The sequence below is a fragment of the Periplaneta americana genome, chromosome 3 (assembly GCF_040183065.1).
Source record: "Periplaneta americana isolate PAMFEO1 chromosome 3, P.americana_PAMFEO1_priV1, whole genome shotgun sequence".
NCBI lineage: Eukaryota > Metazoa > Arthropoda > Insecta > Blattodea > Blattidae > Periplaneta > Periplaneta americana.
The window spans coordinates 19,569,594-19,590,009 of record NC_091119.1 but is presented as its reverse complement, the minus strand read 5'-3'; the positions used below and the strand labels follow the sequence as shown (position 1 = coordinate 19,590,009).

Sequence of the window (20,416 nt, the reverse complement as noted above, 5' to 3'; positions counted from 1 at the left end):
TAATGCAGAGGAGGAGAAGGAGGAGGTGGTGGTGGTGTTGGTGGCGGCAGCGGCAGTGGCAGCAGCAGCGGTGGCGATGGAAAGAAAAATGAAAGAACAAGACAGTAGTGATAAAAATAAGAGAAGAAAGGCAAACGAAGACTTGTTAGGGAAGAAGGTTAAAGTTCCTTACTGCAAAACTGACGACAAAGACAATCATAATTATATGGATTCAATTCTCTCATTAACTAATAATCCTTAGTTGATATCAACTTAATATACTCTCATTAACTAGTACCGGTAATCCTTAGTTGATATCAACTTAATATACTCTCATTAACTAGTAATTAATATTCTCTCATTAACTAGTAATCTTTAGTTGATATCAACTTAAAATCCTCTCATTAAGTAGTAATTCTTAGTTGATATCAACTTAATATACTCTCGTTAACTAGTAATCCTTAGTTGATTTCAACTTAAAATACTCTCATTAAGTAGTAATTCTTAGTTGATATCAACTTAATATACTCTCATTAACTAGTAATCTTTAATTGATATCAACTTAAAATCCTCTCATTAAGTAGTAATTCTTAGTTGATATCAACTTAATATACTCTCATTAACTAGTAATCCTTAGTTGATTTCAACTTAAAATCCTCTTATTAAGTAGTACTTCTTAGTTGATATCAACTTAATATACTCTCATTAACTAGTAATTAATATACTCTCATTAACTAGTAATCCTTAGTTGATTTCAACTTAAAATACTCTCATTAAGTAGTAATTTTTAGTGGATATCAACTTAATATACTCTTATTAACTAGTAATTAATATACTCTCATTAACTAGTAATCCTTTGTTGATATCAACTTAAAATACTCTCATTAAGTAGTAATTCTTAGTTGTTATCAACTTAATATACTTTCATTAACTAGTAATCCTTAGTTAATATCAACTTAAAATACTCTCATTAAGTAGTACTTTTTAGTTGATATCAACTTAATATACTCTCATTAACTAGTAATTAATATACTCTCATTAACTAGTAATCCTTAGTTGATTTCAACTTAAAATACTCTCATTAAGTAGTAATTCTTAGTTGATATCAACTTAATATACTCTCATTAACTAGTAATTAATATACTCTCATTAACTAGTAATCTTTAGTTGATATCAACTTCAAATCCTCTCATTAACCAGTAATTCTTAGTTGATATGAACTTAATATACTCTCATTAACTAGTAATCTTTAGTTGATATCAACTTAAAATCCTCTCATTAACTAGTAATTCTTAGTTGATATCAACTTAATATACTCTCATTAACTAGTAATTAATATGCTCTCATTAACTAGTAATTAATATCTCATTAACTAGTAATTAATATCTCATTAACTAGTAATCCTTTGTTGATATCAACTTAAAATACTCTCATTAAGTAGTAATTCTTAGTTGTTATCAACTTAATATACTCTCATTAACTAGTAATCCTTAGTTGATATCAACTTAATTTTTTTTAAGTTTATTTATTACAGCAATATATTACACCCAAAATATTGTGATTCATGTAGTTACTCACCGATGCACCAGTGGCGAGGACACATAAACTTAGAACAGCGAGAATTAACTTCATATTTGTTGTTTTAATCTGAAAATGTATTAAGAAAAATAATTGGCATTTTGTCACTCACAGAGTAGAATAAACCAACTACTAACAAATCTTATATCACCAGGTAAGAATCTGAGTATCTGACATTCAGCCCTGAATAATAACTGTAGCTGAATGTATTTCTGTTATCAGACTAAAATAAAGTACTAGAAATATATTTGTCATTGTACAGGGTGTAAACGTCAAAAAGTGCCAAAAAAAAAAGTACTGCGATAGAGCATAAATAACTAAATAAAAAAGTCAAATAACGTTTTTCTGTAACCATCAAGGTTTTCCGAAAAACAAAAATGTGTTTTGTAAGTCTAACTTTTTTAAAAATGAGAATAGACAGCCATTATTTACTTTGCCAATATGTACACTGAAACAGTTATTCGTTAGTCTGTTGTGTCTCTATTGTGTATTAGTATGTGGTGGACGTAAGGTCCATTGGCAATGGCATTCACTTTCAGTCGAAATATAAACAAATAATTAGATTACTATCAATCTTGAAAATATGGTATTTTACAAATTTAAAATCATTTCAGTAGACCGATATGTACTGTCTGTATAATTCTGGCAGTTTATATCTTTTACACCCTGTATACACAATGCATTAAAATGTTATAGTTTGGTTTCATTCTTACTTAAATTAAATTGAGATCTATTTCGCAATTAATTTGCATATAATATGCTATAAAATTACAATGAAAGAAGGAAAAAATGCTCTTACATTCTTTATAAGCAGGAGGGGGGGGGGGAATCGAGACTGCATGAAATATACTGTTGTTGTTGTTTTCCAATGCCAGGCGTTTGACAATAAAGTCATTTGACCTCTTGCACTCCAATATTTTTCAAAGATATTATTATGGTCAGCCATTGAAGCACAGATTTTGAGATGCTCCAAATCCATTTCTTGGTTTGAGATGCACAATGGGCAGTTAGGGGACTGATATATTCCAATTCTATGCATGAAATATATTTAATGGCAGTTCAATATAATGAAAATCTTATCCCCAGTATGAAATACATATTTACATATGAATTCAGGAATTTTTATATACATGTCACCAAAATTATTTAAAAACTATATGCTAAACAGTGTGAATATATGTTCAGGAAGTACGAAGTCAGTACTAAGCAACTAGTACTGATACAACAACGCGAAAATTTCAATTTAAATTGCGGGATGTCTGATGGGATTCTGACCCTGAGAACAAAGTAAGAAGGGTGATTTAATTTTTCTAAGATAATTTCGTCACCTGTTCATTATGCTGAACACAATGTGGTTATACAGGATGGAAGTGAAATAACCATGCCAGGTATACTTAAAGGAATAGAAACCTATATCACGTTTTGTGATTAAGTGCAAGGTTAATTAGAAAATAAATTGGAAGTTTCAGCACCCTGGCAATATTTAATCAAGATGTAAATGGTCAAGAAACTCAGGTCTGTCTCTGAGTCTCCCTCTCTCGCTATGACATTGCAACCTGTTTGCATCGTTCAGTGGCTTGAAATTAGTGGTTTTTAAATTAAATTTACACGAAAACCGTCCACGCTATTAAAACACGCCAGAGGGATAAATGATTCTTTATTAGATTTTCTATCGATATGGACAAAAATGACGATCCTACTCCCAATAGTTACCGAATAAGAGGGCGTTAAACATTTGGGAAAAAAAAAAATTTTTCTGAGAAAACTATGAACTTTTCACCAATACAGTATTATACTTTTTTGTTCCCAAAAACATGAGCTATTCACTCTGAAAATTTGCAGAGTTATTTCACTTCCACCCTGTATAGAAAGGAGAGAAAGTCTATGTACAGGTTTAACTAAAAATTACATTATTCTTACACATTTATCACAACAATTATTACAGATCACATGACTTGTAGTAACTTGATTTTTTACAGTTCAATTTTGTATCCTAATGTAGAGTCTTAAGGGTGAATATTCTGAAATGAGTAAATGTATGTCCCGGCTGATTTAAGGAGTTTCTTGAAAATGTTAACTGATTACTTTTGCGTTTAATTAACTAACTCTCTTAGTTGGAAACAAAGCATAAAAGGAATAATTTTAAAATTTATAATAAAAAAATAATGTCCAAACGTCAAAATGTAACTACAGTCCCTATGTCCCCAACTACATTTTACTCTGTTTTACTAAGTTTTTCTCGGAATGTTTCGATTTGATTTTATTTCCTCGGCCAAGATTATAAAAATAAATAGTTAAAATACTTATGAATGACAGGAATTGTTGTTTGTTTAATTCTGAAAGGATACAACTTCAACGTAAAGTTTGTCCCCAAAAATTTCGTAACACCGGTCCTTCGAAATAAAAGAGCTACATAAAAGACAATTTTGCTTCATGTGGTAAATTTTAACGGTTGGTAGTGATGAGAGGTCAACAGGCGCCAGTTGAAAAACTTTTCGTCCATTGTCGTAATTTATTTTATTGAAAAATACAAAAATCATCACTGATGATTGAATGTTATGTTTTCTATTGGTAACACCAGTCCCAGGTGGCATTAAATATAGTTTGTATATACTAAACTTTCGTAGTATATGCAAAACATTACAATGTTTGTCGACTAAAAAATCTAACCTCTATGATATTTTTAACGATTTATTTTGTCAGAACTATTGCGGAAATTATACTAATTTGTTTATTGTGGGACCGAGGTTTCATTTAACATACAATTATTAAATACTGGTGTATAAAGTAACTTCGAATATTATTTCATGTGATTATTTATAGGAAAGAAAAAAAAAGTCTGATGATGAAAGTAGGAAATATGAAAGGGAGAAGATACGTAGGCAGAGGGCAAATATGACTGAAGAGGAGTTGCAGAAAAAAAGGGACTATGGCAAAGAATATATAAAAAAAGAAAGAAAATAGCAGATATGACTGATCGTGAAAAAAGAAATGTTCGAAGACAAGTGAAATCTGAAGTACAGACGTTTAGAAGATACCTTAAAACAATGGGCTGTAAGGGAAAGATAACAACAATCCCTTGGCTTTTTTAAAAATTAGAAAATCTCACATAAAAAATTTTTTTAAGCTCAACTGATACCAGAATCTTCAATAATAGGAGCAAATTTAACTAGTGTGAGAAAAAAGTACACAATTTAATATAACATATTTTTTCCAGTTTTGTTATTCATATTTGCCCATTTCAGAATATTCACCCTTAAAGAGTTTACAAGAATGACTTGATTTGCAACAATTCTTGTGATAAGAGCGTAAGAAAAATGTAATTTCGTACTTAAAAATTGAAAGAAATTTCTGTACGAAGCTACTATGGAATTAACAACGTACTTTTAGTCTCAGAATACTAGCCAATTAAAGAAATTATGTTTCCGAACGCTTCCAAGATGTTAAGTCCATTGAAACCATGTCCATATGATTTATGTCCTCTAAGATTTTAGTCCACTTTCATTTATGTCCACATTTTATGTGCGTCCATTCTTTTGGGTCCATGACTGTTATGTCCACTTTTATTTATGTCCACTTTCATTTATGTCCACTTTTATTTAAGTCAATTCATTTTGTACCACTGGAAGATGTTCAGGCTGTTTTTGATAGCCCTATAGATAATATTGAACCTTATATAATGGATTTAGCATTGTACATGGAAAGAACTTACATCTGATGAACACCTGCTCGAGGAAGAAGAAGAGCAATGCTACCTAGATTCGCACCTGAAATATGGAATACTTATAATCAGGTTCTGGCAGGACAACATCGAACAACTAACGTAGTCGAGGGTTGGCACAACCGCTTTCAGAAACACATCGTCACACATCACGCATCGGTCTGGAAATTCATGGAATTTATCAAGAAAAACCAAAGGAATAATGGAATTATAATAATCCAATTGCTTGGCGGGTATTTGAATGTGCGATACCTTATTAAACGACCGTACCTACAAGATTTAAGTCGAGTAGAAGAGATTGTTCAGAATTACAACCACTACAACGAAGGACACATCAGAACTTACCTCAAAGCTATTAGTTATCATCTGAAGCTGTATGAAGATGAATAGGCAAAAGAGACTGAGTAAGAAATTGAAGTAAATTTGTAGATGGATATAATGTATTGTACAATCATGTAGTGGACGTAAAAATGTGGACATAAAATTTGTGCAATTGGACTAAAATAAAGTGGACATATACTTCATAGGACATATATTTATGGACATAGTGTAATGGACTTTTATGTAATGGACATTAAAATTGTGGACATTATAAAAAGGACCTAACGTCTGTGTTTCTTCCGAACAGTTCATTCTCTAATTGTAATATTCTTTCACCCTTAAAACTAAAGAAAAAAAAGGTATTTTTAACAACTACAGATTAGTGTAACTCTGAGAATAGGACCCATGTTTATATGACTTTTTTGCTCAAAATGTCTTCGGAAATATTCTCAGTACGTGGTGGTAACTATTCGTGAATCACCCTGTATAAAAACGACATTTCATACTAATGTTAGCACAATGACATGACTACTCCATTATCATCAACTGCAAGGATTTATTTTAATAAATCATGAGGAAACGTGTGACTTGAGCTTTACGGCATAGTTTATCTGATGATTTATAACGCTAAAAGACTTGAATAAAATTTATAACTGGGCGTTAAAGCATAGGATGAAAATAAATGGTTCTAAAAGTAAATCTATAACATTTTGTAAAACCCGAGAGGAAACTAGTCTTAATTACGAATTCAGTGGTGTTGTAATTCCGCAAGAACAATGTTGTAAATACCTAGGAGTGTATTTAAACTCCAAACTTTCTTGGGGAGAGCATGGTGATAATGTTACAGGTAAAGCATGGAGGGCACTTCACTTTATTATGAGAATCTTGAGAAAGGCTAGCCCCAAATCGAGGGAAATAGCATATCTAACGTTAGTGCGACCGTTAATGGAATACGGAACTATGTGTTGGGATCCCTATAGAATATATCAGATAAATTCCTTAGAAAGAATCCAGTATAGGGCAGCAAAATTTGTTAAAGGTAAAAGAGAAGATGGAAATGATACGATAAAAGAACTTAAATGGGAAACTTTGGAAAACAGACGTAGGAAAACTAGAATAACATCATTGTATAGAGCACATCTAGGTCAGAAAGCATGGGTAGACATAATGATTTTAAAATCAAATGTAGGAAACAGAAAACGGATGTAGCTAAATTCTCATTTTTAAATAGAACTATAAATGATTGGAATGACCTACCTGCAGCGGTCTTTGAGGGCTGTCCTTCCTTAAGGAGATTCAAGAACAACTTAAAAAGTTGTGTATAAAGTGCAAATTAAAATTAAGGCGACATTTAACATTTAATTTTTTAAGGTGACATGTATTTATTTAGCCTGACGAGTTACTTCCTTGGTTTGAATTGTAAATTATTTAAAAATAGCGTGTAAGAGGGCCTTAGACTAGAAATGTTTAGTTTAAATGTAGTTCTGTTTATAAGTATGCATAAGGATGTAATTATTTGACTTATTTGAACTGTTGTATCAGTGAAGCGAGGTGAGTCAGTGAAGTTATGGTTTTACAGGCAATGAACAGTTCCGATCAGTGATAATTTATAGCGACAATGAAATGTGTTCAATAGTGTCAGTGAAATGTGTTACAGAGTGTCAGTGAAATGTGTGCTAAAGTGTCAGTGAAATGCGTCATAGTGCCACTACAGGGAATGAGATGAGATTCTTTCACAATAGCCCTGCCAAGACTCTGGAATTCGTTACCTGCTGGCATCAGGGACTGTCGAAATAAAATTGAATTCAAACGCAAACTTACTAGGCACTTGGTCAGTAATTGAGACTCGTTCAGACATGGTTTCTTGTAAATAGTTCTCTTAATCTATCACAAAATATTTCAATATCCGGTAATTTCATCACGATAGAATTTTGTTATTGTAGGTTTAATTTGTAATTTAGTAAATTCAAAAATATTCTTTGTTCTTAATTTCTATGATAAAATGTCTAGCTTTCATTAATCAGGTATTCTTGCCGTACTTTAATTTTTATTGTAATTGTAATTGTAAATTTAATATTAATTGTAATCTTATTGTTCATGTTATAGTTGTAATCCCCTGGTAGAGGGGCAGAGAAGGCCTGACGGCCTTATCTCTACCAGGTTAAATAAATAAATACTACTAATACTACTAATACTAAAGTGAAAGACTATTGAAACTTATGTAGGACCTATAGATAATTATGTAGGTTGTATTGTAAAATTAGGTATTTTATTTTATGTTTTATTATTATTGTGTTAAATTGTATTGTGTATTCTTATTGTATTGTGTGTAAAATTGTATATGTGTTGTAAAATTGTATTGTGTATTGTAAATTTTATTGTGCATTGGTTATCATTTTATTATGTATTGTTAATATTGTATATACCACTGCCACTGGTGCTTGCCCAGTTGCAGTGTAAATAAATACATGCATACATATAACACAGAAATCAGTATTGAACACTGTTAATAAGTTCGTAAAGTTTAACCTCTCAAAGTAGAGTAATTCCTTACACTAACGAAAAACACTTCTAGAACTCTAGGACTATTTCAGTTCTACATAACATAGAATTGCGTACAACTTTACCTCGTAATTTGTTAAGGTTCCTTACTCAGTATCGTAGCACAGTTCTACTGTAAGTGGTGTCTCTTTTGAACTGGGAATACCTTTGGTATAATTGCAAGGGAAGTAATTATCACTTCACAAGGTCAGCTCAGCTGATAGGCCTCATTGCAGGCTATTTGCAAAGTTATCAAATTTTTCTGCTTATCTAACTAGTAAGTCCTACCTTCATTTTTGTATTTCAAAGAAACAGTTAAGTGCCTTGACAAACAAAATTAAAGAAAGTTAATTTTTCAACATAATTCTGAAGTTCACATACCTCTTCCTAAATAGGTACTGATATTAAGTTCAGTCAATTCATCTTTCTTTAAGCTCAAATTCGCTATACTGGAGAATTAGCACGGTCACTTTGAACCGTGCCGTTACGTTTACCACCAAATTTAAGTAAATACACAATGTCACCAACATAAGAACATGACGTTGGTGTGTGGCGTAGTTGGCAGGAGAAATTTTTTCTCTCTCTGTCTACCTCCTTCGTTCAGAACATTATTGAGAGATAGCACCACTGTTAGCGACAATGTGTATTTGCGTAAATATTGCGAGTAAATTATGACGAGTGCCTTAAATGAGAGGCTCGGGACAGAAACAGTTTTGCTGTAGCTCATGCGCGGACCTCTCATGCAGTGGGAGCGTGATCCTTACTTGAATTTATTTTTGCGTGTACTTGCAGATTAAATGATTGAGATCCCTTCTTGCTCCGGTTACAGGCCTTGCATTTACGAAGGTTATGTTAGGTTAGCTTAGATTAGCTTAGCTTAGGTTAGGTTAGATTAGCTTTGGTTAGGTTAGATTAGTTTTGGTTAGGTTAGCTTAGCTTAGCTTTGGTTAGGTTAGGTTAGGTTAGCTTTGGTTAGGTTAGGTTAGCTTTGGTTAGGTTAGGTTAGCTTTGGTTAGGTTAGGTTAGCTTTGGTTAGGTTAGCTTGATTTGATTCGTCCATGTAGTAGTTAAAATTATATAATATTACAGTTTTTGATTCGTAATATTGTTAAAAAATAATAGGCCTATAATGAAAGCAGTGAATAATTTCAAGGTCCTTAAATTTTTTTTTCGTAAAAGGCTAGGTATTTTTCTATAGGCCAGAAATAAAACAGCAACGCCGTCATAATTACGTACTTTACGCTTTGGCGAACATTAACCGGAAATTTACTTTCCGTCATTTTAATTGTATTCCATGAAACACACCTTTTTTCGTGTTAATTTCCTTGTGATAACCTAGTTTATTATCTTATTACATCTTCATTTTCTTTTAATGCATTCAAAAAACCGCCGTTGTAGTACATAAAACCTTGAACTTGACTAATGGAGTGAATTATTTAAGAATATAGTCGCGAATTTGACTACCACCATTTCGATTATATTTTGTTTGATACGGCTCGGTACGGCCCGGTGACTAGTGGCCAGCGAGTAGAGTCGACTATCGATATTGGTCTGCCGTGCGTATTATCCAGTTGTTCCCTCAAATTAAATTAGTGGATCTCACAAAAAGTCGCCATTTCTCAAAAAGGTTGCAGCTTAGTGTTATACTTCCTACTGAAAGTACTTGCAAAAGATTCAGTTACCAGTACTGGTACCATATTGTTTTTCACACAAAATTACTCTATATGAATTTCTCTTCTTACTGTCTCATTAACAAATAAATGAGAGTTATTCTTTTAGCCTCTTTACCGCATTTCTAGTTCTTCAGTTGTGAAGTAGTCCTTGCCTCTTTATCTCTGTCATGTCCCGGTCTTTCTCTCTCTATATGTCTAAGCTTATCCTTACTATCATGAAAGAACCTCTTTTGAAGTTCAAGACTAACTGTAATAACTTTCATTGGCGTCGTACAAAATTCTGTCGAATATTCTTCTGAGAAGATTAACTCCATATGTAGATCATATTATTTGGAATCATCAGTGTGGTTTTAGACATAATAGATCAACTATTGATCAGATATTTTGTATTCGGCAGATAATGGAGAAAAAAATAGGAGAATGAGGTACAGTACATCAGTTATTTTTAGATTTCAAAAAGGCATATGACACGGTTAAGAGAGAAGTTTTGTATGATATTCTTAGTGAATTTGATATTCCCAACTAGTTCGACGATTAATTAAAATGTGTCTCAGTGAAACATATAGCAGACTCCGTATAAGTCAGTTTCTGTCAGATGCGTTTCCAATTCACTGCAGCCTAAAGCAAGGAGATGCACTATCACCTTTACTTTTTAACTTTGCTCTAGAGTATGCCATTAGGAAAGTTCAGGATAACAGAGAGAGTTTGGAATTGAATGAGTTATATCAGCTGCTTGTCTATGCGGATGACGTGAATATGTTAGGAGAAAATCCACAAGCGATTAGAAAAAGACGGGAATTTTACTTGAAGCAAGTAAAGAGATAGTTTTGGAAGTAAATCCCGAAAAGACAAAGTATATGGTTATGTCTCGTGACGAGAATATTGTACGAAATGGAAATATAAAAATTGGAAATTTATCTTTTGAAGAGGTGAAAAAATTCAAATACCTGGGAGCAACACTAACAAATATAAATGATACTCGGGAAGGAATTAAACACAGAATAAATATGGGAAATGCCTGTTATTATTCGGTTGAGAAGCTTTTATCATCCAGTCTGCTGTCAAAAAATCAGAAAGTTAGAATTTATAAAACAGTTATATTACCGGTTGTTCTTTATGGTTGTGAAACTTGGACTCTCACTTTAAGAGAGGAATATAGGTTAAGGATGTTTGAGAATAAGGTGCTTAGGAAAATATTTGGGGCTAAGAGGGATGAAGTTACAGGAGAATGGAGGAAGTTACACAACACAGAACTGCATGCATTGTATTCTTCACCTGACATAATTAGGAACATTAAATCCAGACGTTTGAGATAGGCAGGGTATGTAGCACGTATGGGCGAATCCAGAAATGCATATAGAGTGTTAGTTGGGAGGCCGGAGGGAAAAAGACCTTTGGGGAGGCCGAAACGTAGATGGGAAGATAATATTAAAATGGATTTGAGGGAGGTGGGATATGATGATAGAGAATGGATTAATCTTGCTCAGAATAGGGACCAATGGCGGGCTTATGTGAGGGCGGCAATGAACCTCCGGGTTCCTTAAAAAAAGCCAGTTCTTAGTAATTTTAGTGCACGTGTTGCATTGATAAAGCATATGCATGCACACACCCACCCATACACAGCTGTGCACAATGGGAAGTTACGAGGGTTAAACCTCATTTCCCAATTAAAAAGTTACAAAAAATAAAATAAAACAAAATTCCCAAACATTAGTAAATAATAAAATTATAATTAATAATGCTTAGTTCTTTAATATAAATTGAAATTAAAATGCAGAGCATCACAAACCAGGAAAAAAATTCAAATACTGTGCATCGGCTTAAAAGTGCATACACAACACTACATACAAGTGATATAATCTAGTACCGGTATAATATATCAAGTGCTATTTTATATGTTTGTGTGCCACCAATAACCTAGACTTTGTCCATACTAACGTGCTAATAAATTTCATTTTATTACAACATATAACCTTCAGAATCCACTATGGTTACGTAAAATCTGTCTTTTTCTTGTTATAAACATTACATAAACAAGCAGGGTTAAGGAAGAAAGAAAACATGATCAGGACTGAATATTTTTAAACTGTACAAAATTACTGATTAACAATAACAGACACTTTTATAATATTAACATCGTGAAGAAGTTATTGTTAATCAGTGATTATACAAGTGTTAAAAGAGTGTACCAAGCAATGGAGAATATACAAAATTAACTAAAGAACAGCTCTAAACTAATATCAGAATAGAAAATGATTTCCAATACCGAATTCTTATTATTAACCAACTTGTACATATGAGACAGGGGCAGCTCTACAATAAGAACTGCAGAGCTGCAAAACCGCCACTCAAATGGACCTGAAAAAATTAAAAACGTAAAACGTGCTTTTATATAATCTAGTTCATTGTTTCATTTATTTTTCCAATTCATTCTCCTTCGATTCGAGATTTTACTGTCTGTAGGAGCCTTGAACTGCTCGAGAATTTTAGCTGTAGTGTACTTCTCGGATCTGTGATCGGCAGTTCCTGAAGCTCAACGTAGGGTAGTCGGCAGCAGAAAACTGGTTTTCTTCACCATCCCATAAGACTGCATTAGAGCTGCAACCGAAGCAGCTCTCTCCGAATACACAAAAGTACCGTCAACACTCTCATTTCTTTATGACCTGCGTTAGAACACACAGGCTTCTGGACTACTGTATATCATTACAGTTCCAGTGTGTTATAGTACTGTGGGTGGTGTGATGTGATTAGTCAGTGTGTCTAAGGAAATATTTTATATTAAAAATTAATGAAATGAAAACCTAATCGACCAACCCTTTTCGAAATTAAAAGAGAAATTGAGGACCGTTTTTGCAAAACTTGCTAACTGCAAAATTTGCAAAATTGAGATTTTGGTGGATTCATTAACATAAAGCAGGCCTCTACACGATGTTAAAGTTATCTTAGTAAAATTGAATTATCTCTCTTCATTATAGTGTGTCAAAGTGTGATGGTTGCACCTATAACCTATTTGTCTTCATTCAGTTTTTTGTCTCTCCTGTAAAATTTAGATTTTTCAGTTACTAAGTTTTGCAAAAACGGTCCTCAATTGCATGTTAACTTAAGAAATTAGGACGTCCTACACAAAATATAAATACTGAAATGTCTGGAAAAATTCGAGGAACTCATGTAGTCTACTAGTGATTTTAATACCGAAATGTGTAATGGAAACGATTGGTTTTTTGCTGCGCTCATGAAAATGCTTTCTGTATTCTGTTTAGAGGAGAAAATACATGGACAAACATCGGAGTGAAGTATTTATCTAATTTGACTTAAAACTCTAGAAAAGCATGTGGGGCACATCTCCACTACGTGACTAGTTGTACCAGGTGGGAGAAGTGTAGCGCACGGATGGTTGGAGTACAATTTCGGGTGCACAGTCAACTTCGAGAAGGGGCTGTAATTACACGCGTTATCCAATTTAGACGCAATAAACAGCATGCGTTTGCTAAATACACTATTTTTCATGCAGAACTGCCAACCTTTGCAACCGCGGGCTGCTACTGATATGAGGCATAAAGAAATAAAGACAATATTAAAAAAATTGTCCTATGATCAATTTCGGTTTCATAGCCATTCCGAATTTTTAGATTAAAAAAAACATGATTAATTTTGTTACTAAAAATTAATATAATTCACTTGCATAACTTGTGGATAAACTAATTCGTAGACACTGAATTATGAACAAAACCCGACCTAAAAATCGCTATACATAGACAGACAGACAAAATGAAATTGGTATACGGTATTCAAAACCATTCTTTTAGGCAGCTGTTCCTGAAAGTAGATCTTTTAACAATAGCTAAGCATGTAAAAAAACTGACTATGGTAACGTGCGAAAAGAACTTTTAACTGTTTGCACTGAATGTCAATTATTTCCAACCAGATGTCACAAAGCAGAAATTGCAACTGATCAATAAAGCAGTTCAGATAATTGCAGGCCTACTTTTAAAAATAGCTGGTTTTTGTTAAAAAGCATATACAAATTAAATAAATTGCTTCAACAACTATTTTATTGATAATTACCTGAAACAATAATTAAAAATTAAATATAATTATAAAAAATAGGGATCGAAGTTGGCAGTTTTATCACTTTGAAAATTTATTGTAAATGTGAAAGTCAATAAAGTTCTTCAAACTACTGTGATGTTTCATTTAGTCTACTGAATACGTAGAAAGTTCGTCATCACAAGAACAGAAAAAGCAATATGTCACAGAGCTGTATATATTCCAATTCTCATTTCTGGTCATGGGTTCATTGGTGAAAAATCTTCATCATATCACTCTCTATATTAACGTGACCAGATGTCCCGTTTTTAACGGTATTGTTCCTTTTTTTCAGCCTCTTGCTCCCTGTCCCGCGAAAAGTATGCTCGGGATGCCAAATGTCCCTTTTTTTTTAATTATGTCCTGTTTCTCTAAATATTTATTTTTATTTTATTTTATTTTATTTAATAATCACGTAAAACATTAATTTTATACTGTTTCCATCAGATATCACTATAATGAATTCAATAAAGATCATGTTAATCACAAAATGTCGTTTCAAAAATGTGTCTTGCATGGACTTCTATAGTTTCTTGAAGGAAAGGCCAACACTTCTAGAGCAAATTCACTCTTCAAATAAATATGATGCAGATTGTACAGTTCATCTTCATGGAGAAAGTTAAAACAGTTGAAAGTTAATATGAGGCAAACAATTTTGTTATGAAACAAGTTCACAATACAGTGACATGGATATAATGTAAGGTCCAATTAACCTGAAGTAGTACTTTTAAACAGGTAACTTAACCTAATTAATCCATACTAGTTGCAATATAAACAATTGTTAACAATGACTCAAGGGGTTAGGTATAGCTTACAGCAGTAAAATTTTTGGAAATATTCAATATTTTTTCCTCCATTACTGTATCTTGTAAAATAATGACAATTGGTAAGTGTAAAACACTATCCTTCTGTTATATGAAAAAAAAAATATTTTTACGATTTAGAAAAAATTATTTATAGTGATAAAGCGTTGCCCTCGTAACTCATAAACTTGTTAATTTTTTCATGTTCTCTCTCTTTTATTTTATTGCTGAAACTCATGTTCACAATATCATGCTCTTTCAACTACATTCCTCAATAAATAATATTTTTTTTTATTTTGTGTTAAAAGGAAGTACTGATATTTGACCATTTTTTAACTGAATTTATTTTTTATCAATCTATCAAAGGTACAGAAGTGATCTTGCATCAAATTGTAGATATGACATGCATAAATACACACAAAATATTTCATCACAGAATGTTGGATAGTTTTTGAGTTATGAGGGAAACGCTTCATCACTGCACAGTGAACTGAATTTTGAAAACAAAAATGTTCTCTATACTACATATACTAATTTTCATTATTGTAAAAGATACAGTAATGGAGGAAAAAAAATGTTGAATATTTCCAAAATTTTACTGCTGTAAGCTGTACCTAACCCCTTAAGCCAAGTATCCATGCTACTCTACCTATTTGTACGTGCATAATAATTAAAACCTAGTTATTGTAAACAGTGTAGTACGATATTTATTACTTTAAAATAAATTAAACTAGACCATATTGCTCACTGACATTATATAAACACAAGTAATAACGAATGTTTAGATAAAAAAAATGTATTTAAAAATAGGCTTAAGGACTTTACTAATAGACGGTAGTATATTATACACACTAGTTAAAGGGTGTAATTGATATCTTGTTATTTGAAGTGTTCTATCAGTGAGGAAGTGTGTTGTGTCAGTGAAGTGTGTAGTGACAGTGAAGTCTATTGTGTAAGTGAAGTGTGTTGGTGTTAGTGAAGTGGCTGTGCAAAGTATTCGAAAAGTGAAATGGTTAGAAGGTTAGTGAAATCAGGTTACTTGACAGCAAAATAAGTGTAGTGCCGAAAGGTACTTGTGCAGATATGAACCTGTCAGACTCGTGGGTCTTAGTTCGAGCTTAGGGTTAAGATGCAAATTAGATTTAAGTTACTTTAAATGTTATTTTAAGTGACCATGCTTCATTTTAATTTAGAATGCTCCTTGTTATTATTATTTTATTATTATTATTATTATTATTATTATTATTATTATTATTATTATTATTGTTTTTATTAGTTGTGTTTATTATTAATTGTCATTATTGAGTGTAATTACTTACCACTGCCACTGGGTATATACCCATTTGCAGTTTGAATAAATACATACATACATACAAAATATTGATTCATGTCAATTTTAATAAGTGTCCTGTTTTTTTTTTATTTTGTAAATCTGGTTACCCTACTCTACATCTCTCCAAATTTTGATAAAGTCGTTAAGTTACACCCTGTATAGCGTTTACCAGCACCAATACGTCTGTTTATACAATGCATCTATCACCATTTAATAGGTGCTTATTTTGTATTATAACTAGCAATATAGGGAAAGAACCGAGCATAATAATGGGTTTGCAAATAAACCAGTATTGGTAACCAGTTTTGTCACTCTTGGGTTAATCTGTGAAGAAAGGCATATCACAGACAGATAAAAGCAATTTCCTCACTAAGGGTTTATGGTAATCAAGCGTGCATCAATGATTATATTCCAGCAAGGATATGTAGATAAATATAAATACTTTAAAGGCAAGCAAATTAAGGCAAGTATATATCACAATATGTTCTATAAATATGTAGGTGTATTAATATTTATCTTCATTATATGAGAAAGAATAGGAACTAATCGACAAATTTTATTCCCAACACAAACAAATTCAATTGAATGATTATAAAATTTGCCCCCTGCAGAACACAGTTATTCAGAATTACCAACATTTGCGTTTAATATAATTAAAATGGGATAGAATGAATACATCTTATGCTTTGCTGCAGTATGTTTAAGTCTTTCTAAGATTTTGCTCAATGAAATCTCTGTATGTGTCGCTGAAATACATATTTTTAAATTGCCACTGCTAAAAGATCTTTTAATGCTGGGCAAGTGTGTTAAAAGTTAAATATAATAAATAATGTTAAAATGTTCAATCTTATGACTTATCAATTTAATATTAACATTAGTTAATACATGTTAAATATAAATTATATATAAATGTGTTTGCCTTTTACGGCATCATCAGATATCTAAATTACATAGTGGAATTTTTGTCTTCTCTTACAATAAACCATCAAATTGGTGTTATAATAATAAGTAATAATATGTAATAATGACGCACAAGTTTTATGTATTCTTTCGTTATTTTTTTCAACAAAAAAAAAAATACATAAAACTCGTGAGTCATTATTACATATTATTATTTATTATTGTAACACCAATTTGATGGTTTACTATAAGAGAAAACAAAAATTCCACTATGTAATTTAGAAATCATAGAAGCAAATTGTATCCGATGATGCCATAAAAGGCGAAAACGTTTATACATTACTTATATTTAACATGTATTAACAAATGTTAACATTAAATTGATAAGATTGAACATTTTAACATTAGGTATTTATTGTATTTAATAACAGACTTATCTGAGAATCAAAACATGAATTGTGTTAAAAGTTGACTATTATTTATAGCAGCTTGCAAAAAGTACTTTTAACACTAGTGTGAAAGTATTTTTAACAGTGCCTTTCAACTGTCTGCACCGATATCAATTGTTTTCCACCACATAGGCCTATTACATGACAGCAATTGCAACTAATCAATAAAGTGATTCAAACCATAGCAGGCCTAGTTTTAAAAGTGGCATTTTTGTTAAGAATCGTACACAAATTTTATTAAATAAACTGTTTCAACAACTATTTTATTATAACTATATGAAACAATAATTAAGAATTAAATATAATTATAAAAAAATAGGGGTCACCTGGCTTTGAACTGGGGACCTCTCAACCTGCAGTGAAATGCTCCACTACTAAGCTATACCATCGCTTGCTATTAATGTCAAAGTTTCACTATTACAATGAGAAGGAACACAGCAGTGGAGAAGTCGGAGGAATTGCCTCTATACCGGCATGGACAAACAACTGTCTAAAAAGATAGTGTACGAAACACATGTTAAAAACTATTTTATTTTGTTCGCAGGTTTACTCCATTCGGTCTCTAATCTCGTTTTGCACATTTCCTTACTCACAAAATAAAATGAAATTTTTAACATTTGCATCATATAACTTTTATACAGTTCACAAATTATTTATAAATTATAAGAATTAATGGCAAATCCAAGTCAGTACAGAAAATGAAGAAAATATGGTTGCCAAATCATGTAAGCATCAAGTATTGAAATGACTGCATTGTTTCTTTGGGTATCTATTACCGTAATGCAAAACAAAATACAGGTTTACTAAATAATAAAACTAGTGTCTAGAAGATGACACATAGTTTCTCATTACATATTAATGTGTTTCAGGATAAATCAGTTACTATTAATAAATGACATTAGAATTGATATATTTACTCGCATAATTTTCCCATTTTTTTTTTTAATGCGGACGCGAAAAATCGATGGAGGCCGGAAATTAGGCAATATTACAAAATATAGGAAATAAACAGGTCATAAATAATATCAAACAAGTCGTGTACTAATCTGATTAATTTTTAATACTGAATAACTACAAGTATATAATTTCAGTAACCATGGGTAGTTTTCTTTTTACCAATGTGTTGGTTCTTACTTACAAATGGCTTTTAGAGAACCCGGAGGTTCATGTCCACCCTCACATAAACCCATCATTGGTCTCTATCCTGAGCAAGATTAATTCAGTCAATGCTGATAATCCGACTTTGATTAACCTCAGATCATGGTGTTAAAACTTCATGCTAAATATTTGCAACAAAATTGAATTACTAAATAATTACACAAAGAAAATAAAGGTAAGCTTACATACATTTTATATTCCACTGCTTTCTAAAGACAAATCCAGATCATTTTCCACGTCGTCATAGGAATTATCGGCGTTTTTCACTACAAGAAGGGTGGATAATGATCTCGAAATTTCAATGTGAATTTTTACGATACGTACTTGGAATTTTCACAAAAGGCCTGCTAAAGAAAATGGGGCCTTTCAATTATTTTTTTTTAATGGTTGAGGGAAAAATGCCACAAGGAAAATAAAATTCTAAATAATACGACTAAAATATCTTGGGGGAATGGAAATTATGCCAGCAAGAAAATTATGTGTGTAAATACAGCATGTGGTTTTTACTAGTGTTTTCTTTTTTGGGCTTTTGAACCTAAAAATTATTAAATACCTGAAGCACAATAACATACCTCATTACTGATGCTGTTACTTTCAATACTGACATTTGTGATGCATTAAGTCCATCTGTAATAATATATCGTATTGTAATGTCGTGATCTAAGCCATCATCGAGATGAATTTGAGGAGCTATGATAGGTATCGAAATCTCGTTTCGAAAACCAGCTAAAGTGCTGATGGAGGGGAAAAACGTGTCAACACATGTTATCTCTATTCTGTTGGATGATCGCTCACCTCTGCTGAGACATGTGGACGTGAAGGCAACAGTCCGCTGATCAGCCTTGGCCCTTCATGGGCTGTAGCACCAAAGATTACCGGTACTTGTTAATATCTGGAATAACACAAAACATCTCAAAGACTACAATCGTAACATAAAGAATATTTCAGAATGTGATGTTTAATGATATTAGCAACTTCACGTTTACAATTTAAAATGCGTCTACAGCATGGCTAGTACTGAACAATATAAAAAGATAAAATGTTTTGCATTTAAAATTTTAAATGCAATACTGAAAATTGTTTTGCCATATTCATTTAGTCAGCACCTTTTAGGTCCCTCTAATGCATATCTCCAACGTATTTTCCTTTACTCCTACACAGGGAAGGTCCCCTATCAGGTATAACTACAAAGCAAGGCCGTCAACCTTCAGTAGACTGTCATAACTGATAACAAACAAGTTATATGTCTCAACACGCAAACTTATGACGAACAATCTAAAGAATTTCAACAGTATTTTTCTTTTGAATAAAGTGATGTAAAATATAACACAATACCAACACATTATACGTAATAAATCCAGATAACTATGTGCAGGTGGATAAAAAATAAGAAAACAAGATCAATATAGTATTTCTCAAACACAGAAGAAAAGTCCTTCTCTTTCTTTCTTAATATATTTTCAGCTTAAATATGAAACTGGTGCTTGAGAACACGTTGTAATATAGCCTGGAGTCCACACCTGTGGAATAACGGTCAGCGCGTCTGGCTGCGAAACCAGGTGGCCAGGTTCGAATCCCGGTCGGGGCAAGTTACCTGGTTGAGGTTTTTTCTGGGGTTTTCCCTCAACTCAATACGAGCAAATGCTGGGTAACTTTCGGTGCTGGACCCTGGACTCATTTCACCGTCATTATCACCTTCATATCATTCAGACGCTAAATAACCTAGATGTTGATAGAGCGTCGTAAAATAACCCAATAAAAAAAATTTTTTAAGTAAAAAAAAAATATGGCCTGGAAAAAGCAAAGTACCCAGGGGAAACAGGAGTATCCCGCGAAAACCTACCACCTAACAAATTTTGTCCACCACAAATTCC

At 32.2% G+C, this 20,416-nt stretch overlaps 1 protein-coding gene across 3 annotated transcripts in view; it reads right to left on the bottom strand.

The window, feature by feature from the left end:
- Nucleotides 1-19,664, bottom strand: part of LOC138695817 (uncharacterized) — a 44,451-nt gene extending 24,787 nt beyond the window's left edge. Inside the window, exons 1-3 of one of the 3 annotated variants that reach the window (XM_069820061.1) lie at nucleotides 19,649-19,664; nucleotides 19,338-19,434; nucleotides 1,558-1,626 (exon numbers count right to left, since the gene is read on the bottom strand). In XM_069820061.1, the coding sequence (XP_069676162.1) occupies nucleotides 1,558-1,611 (54 nt within the window). In that variant the 5' untranslated portion in view covers nucleotides 1,612-1,626; nucleotides 19,338-19,434; nucleotides 19,649-19,664. Of the gene's footprint in view, nucleotides 1-1,557; nucleotides 1,627-5,269; nucleotides 5,325-8,226; nucleotides 8,317-19,337; nucleotides 19,435-19,648 lie in introns of those variants that run through there. The other 2 variants (XM_069820060.1, XM_069820059.1) reach the window with 2 other exon arrangements.
- Nucleotides 19,665-20,416: the final 752 nt, after the last annotated feature.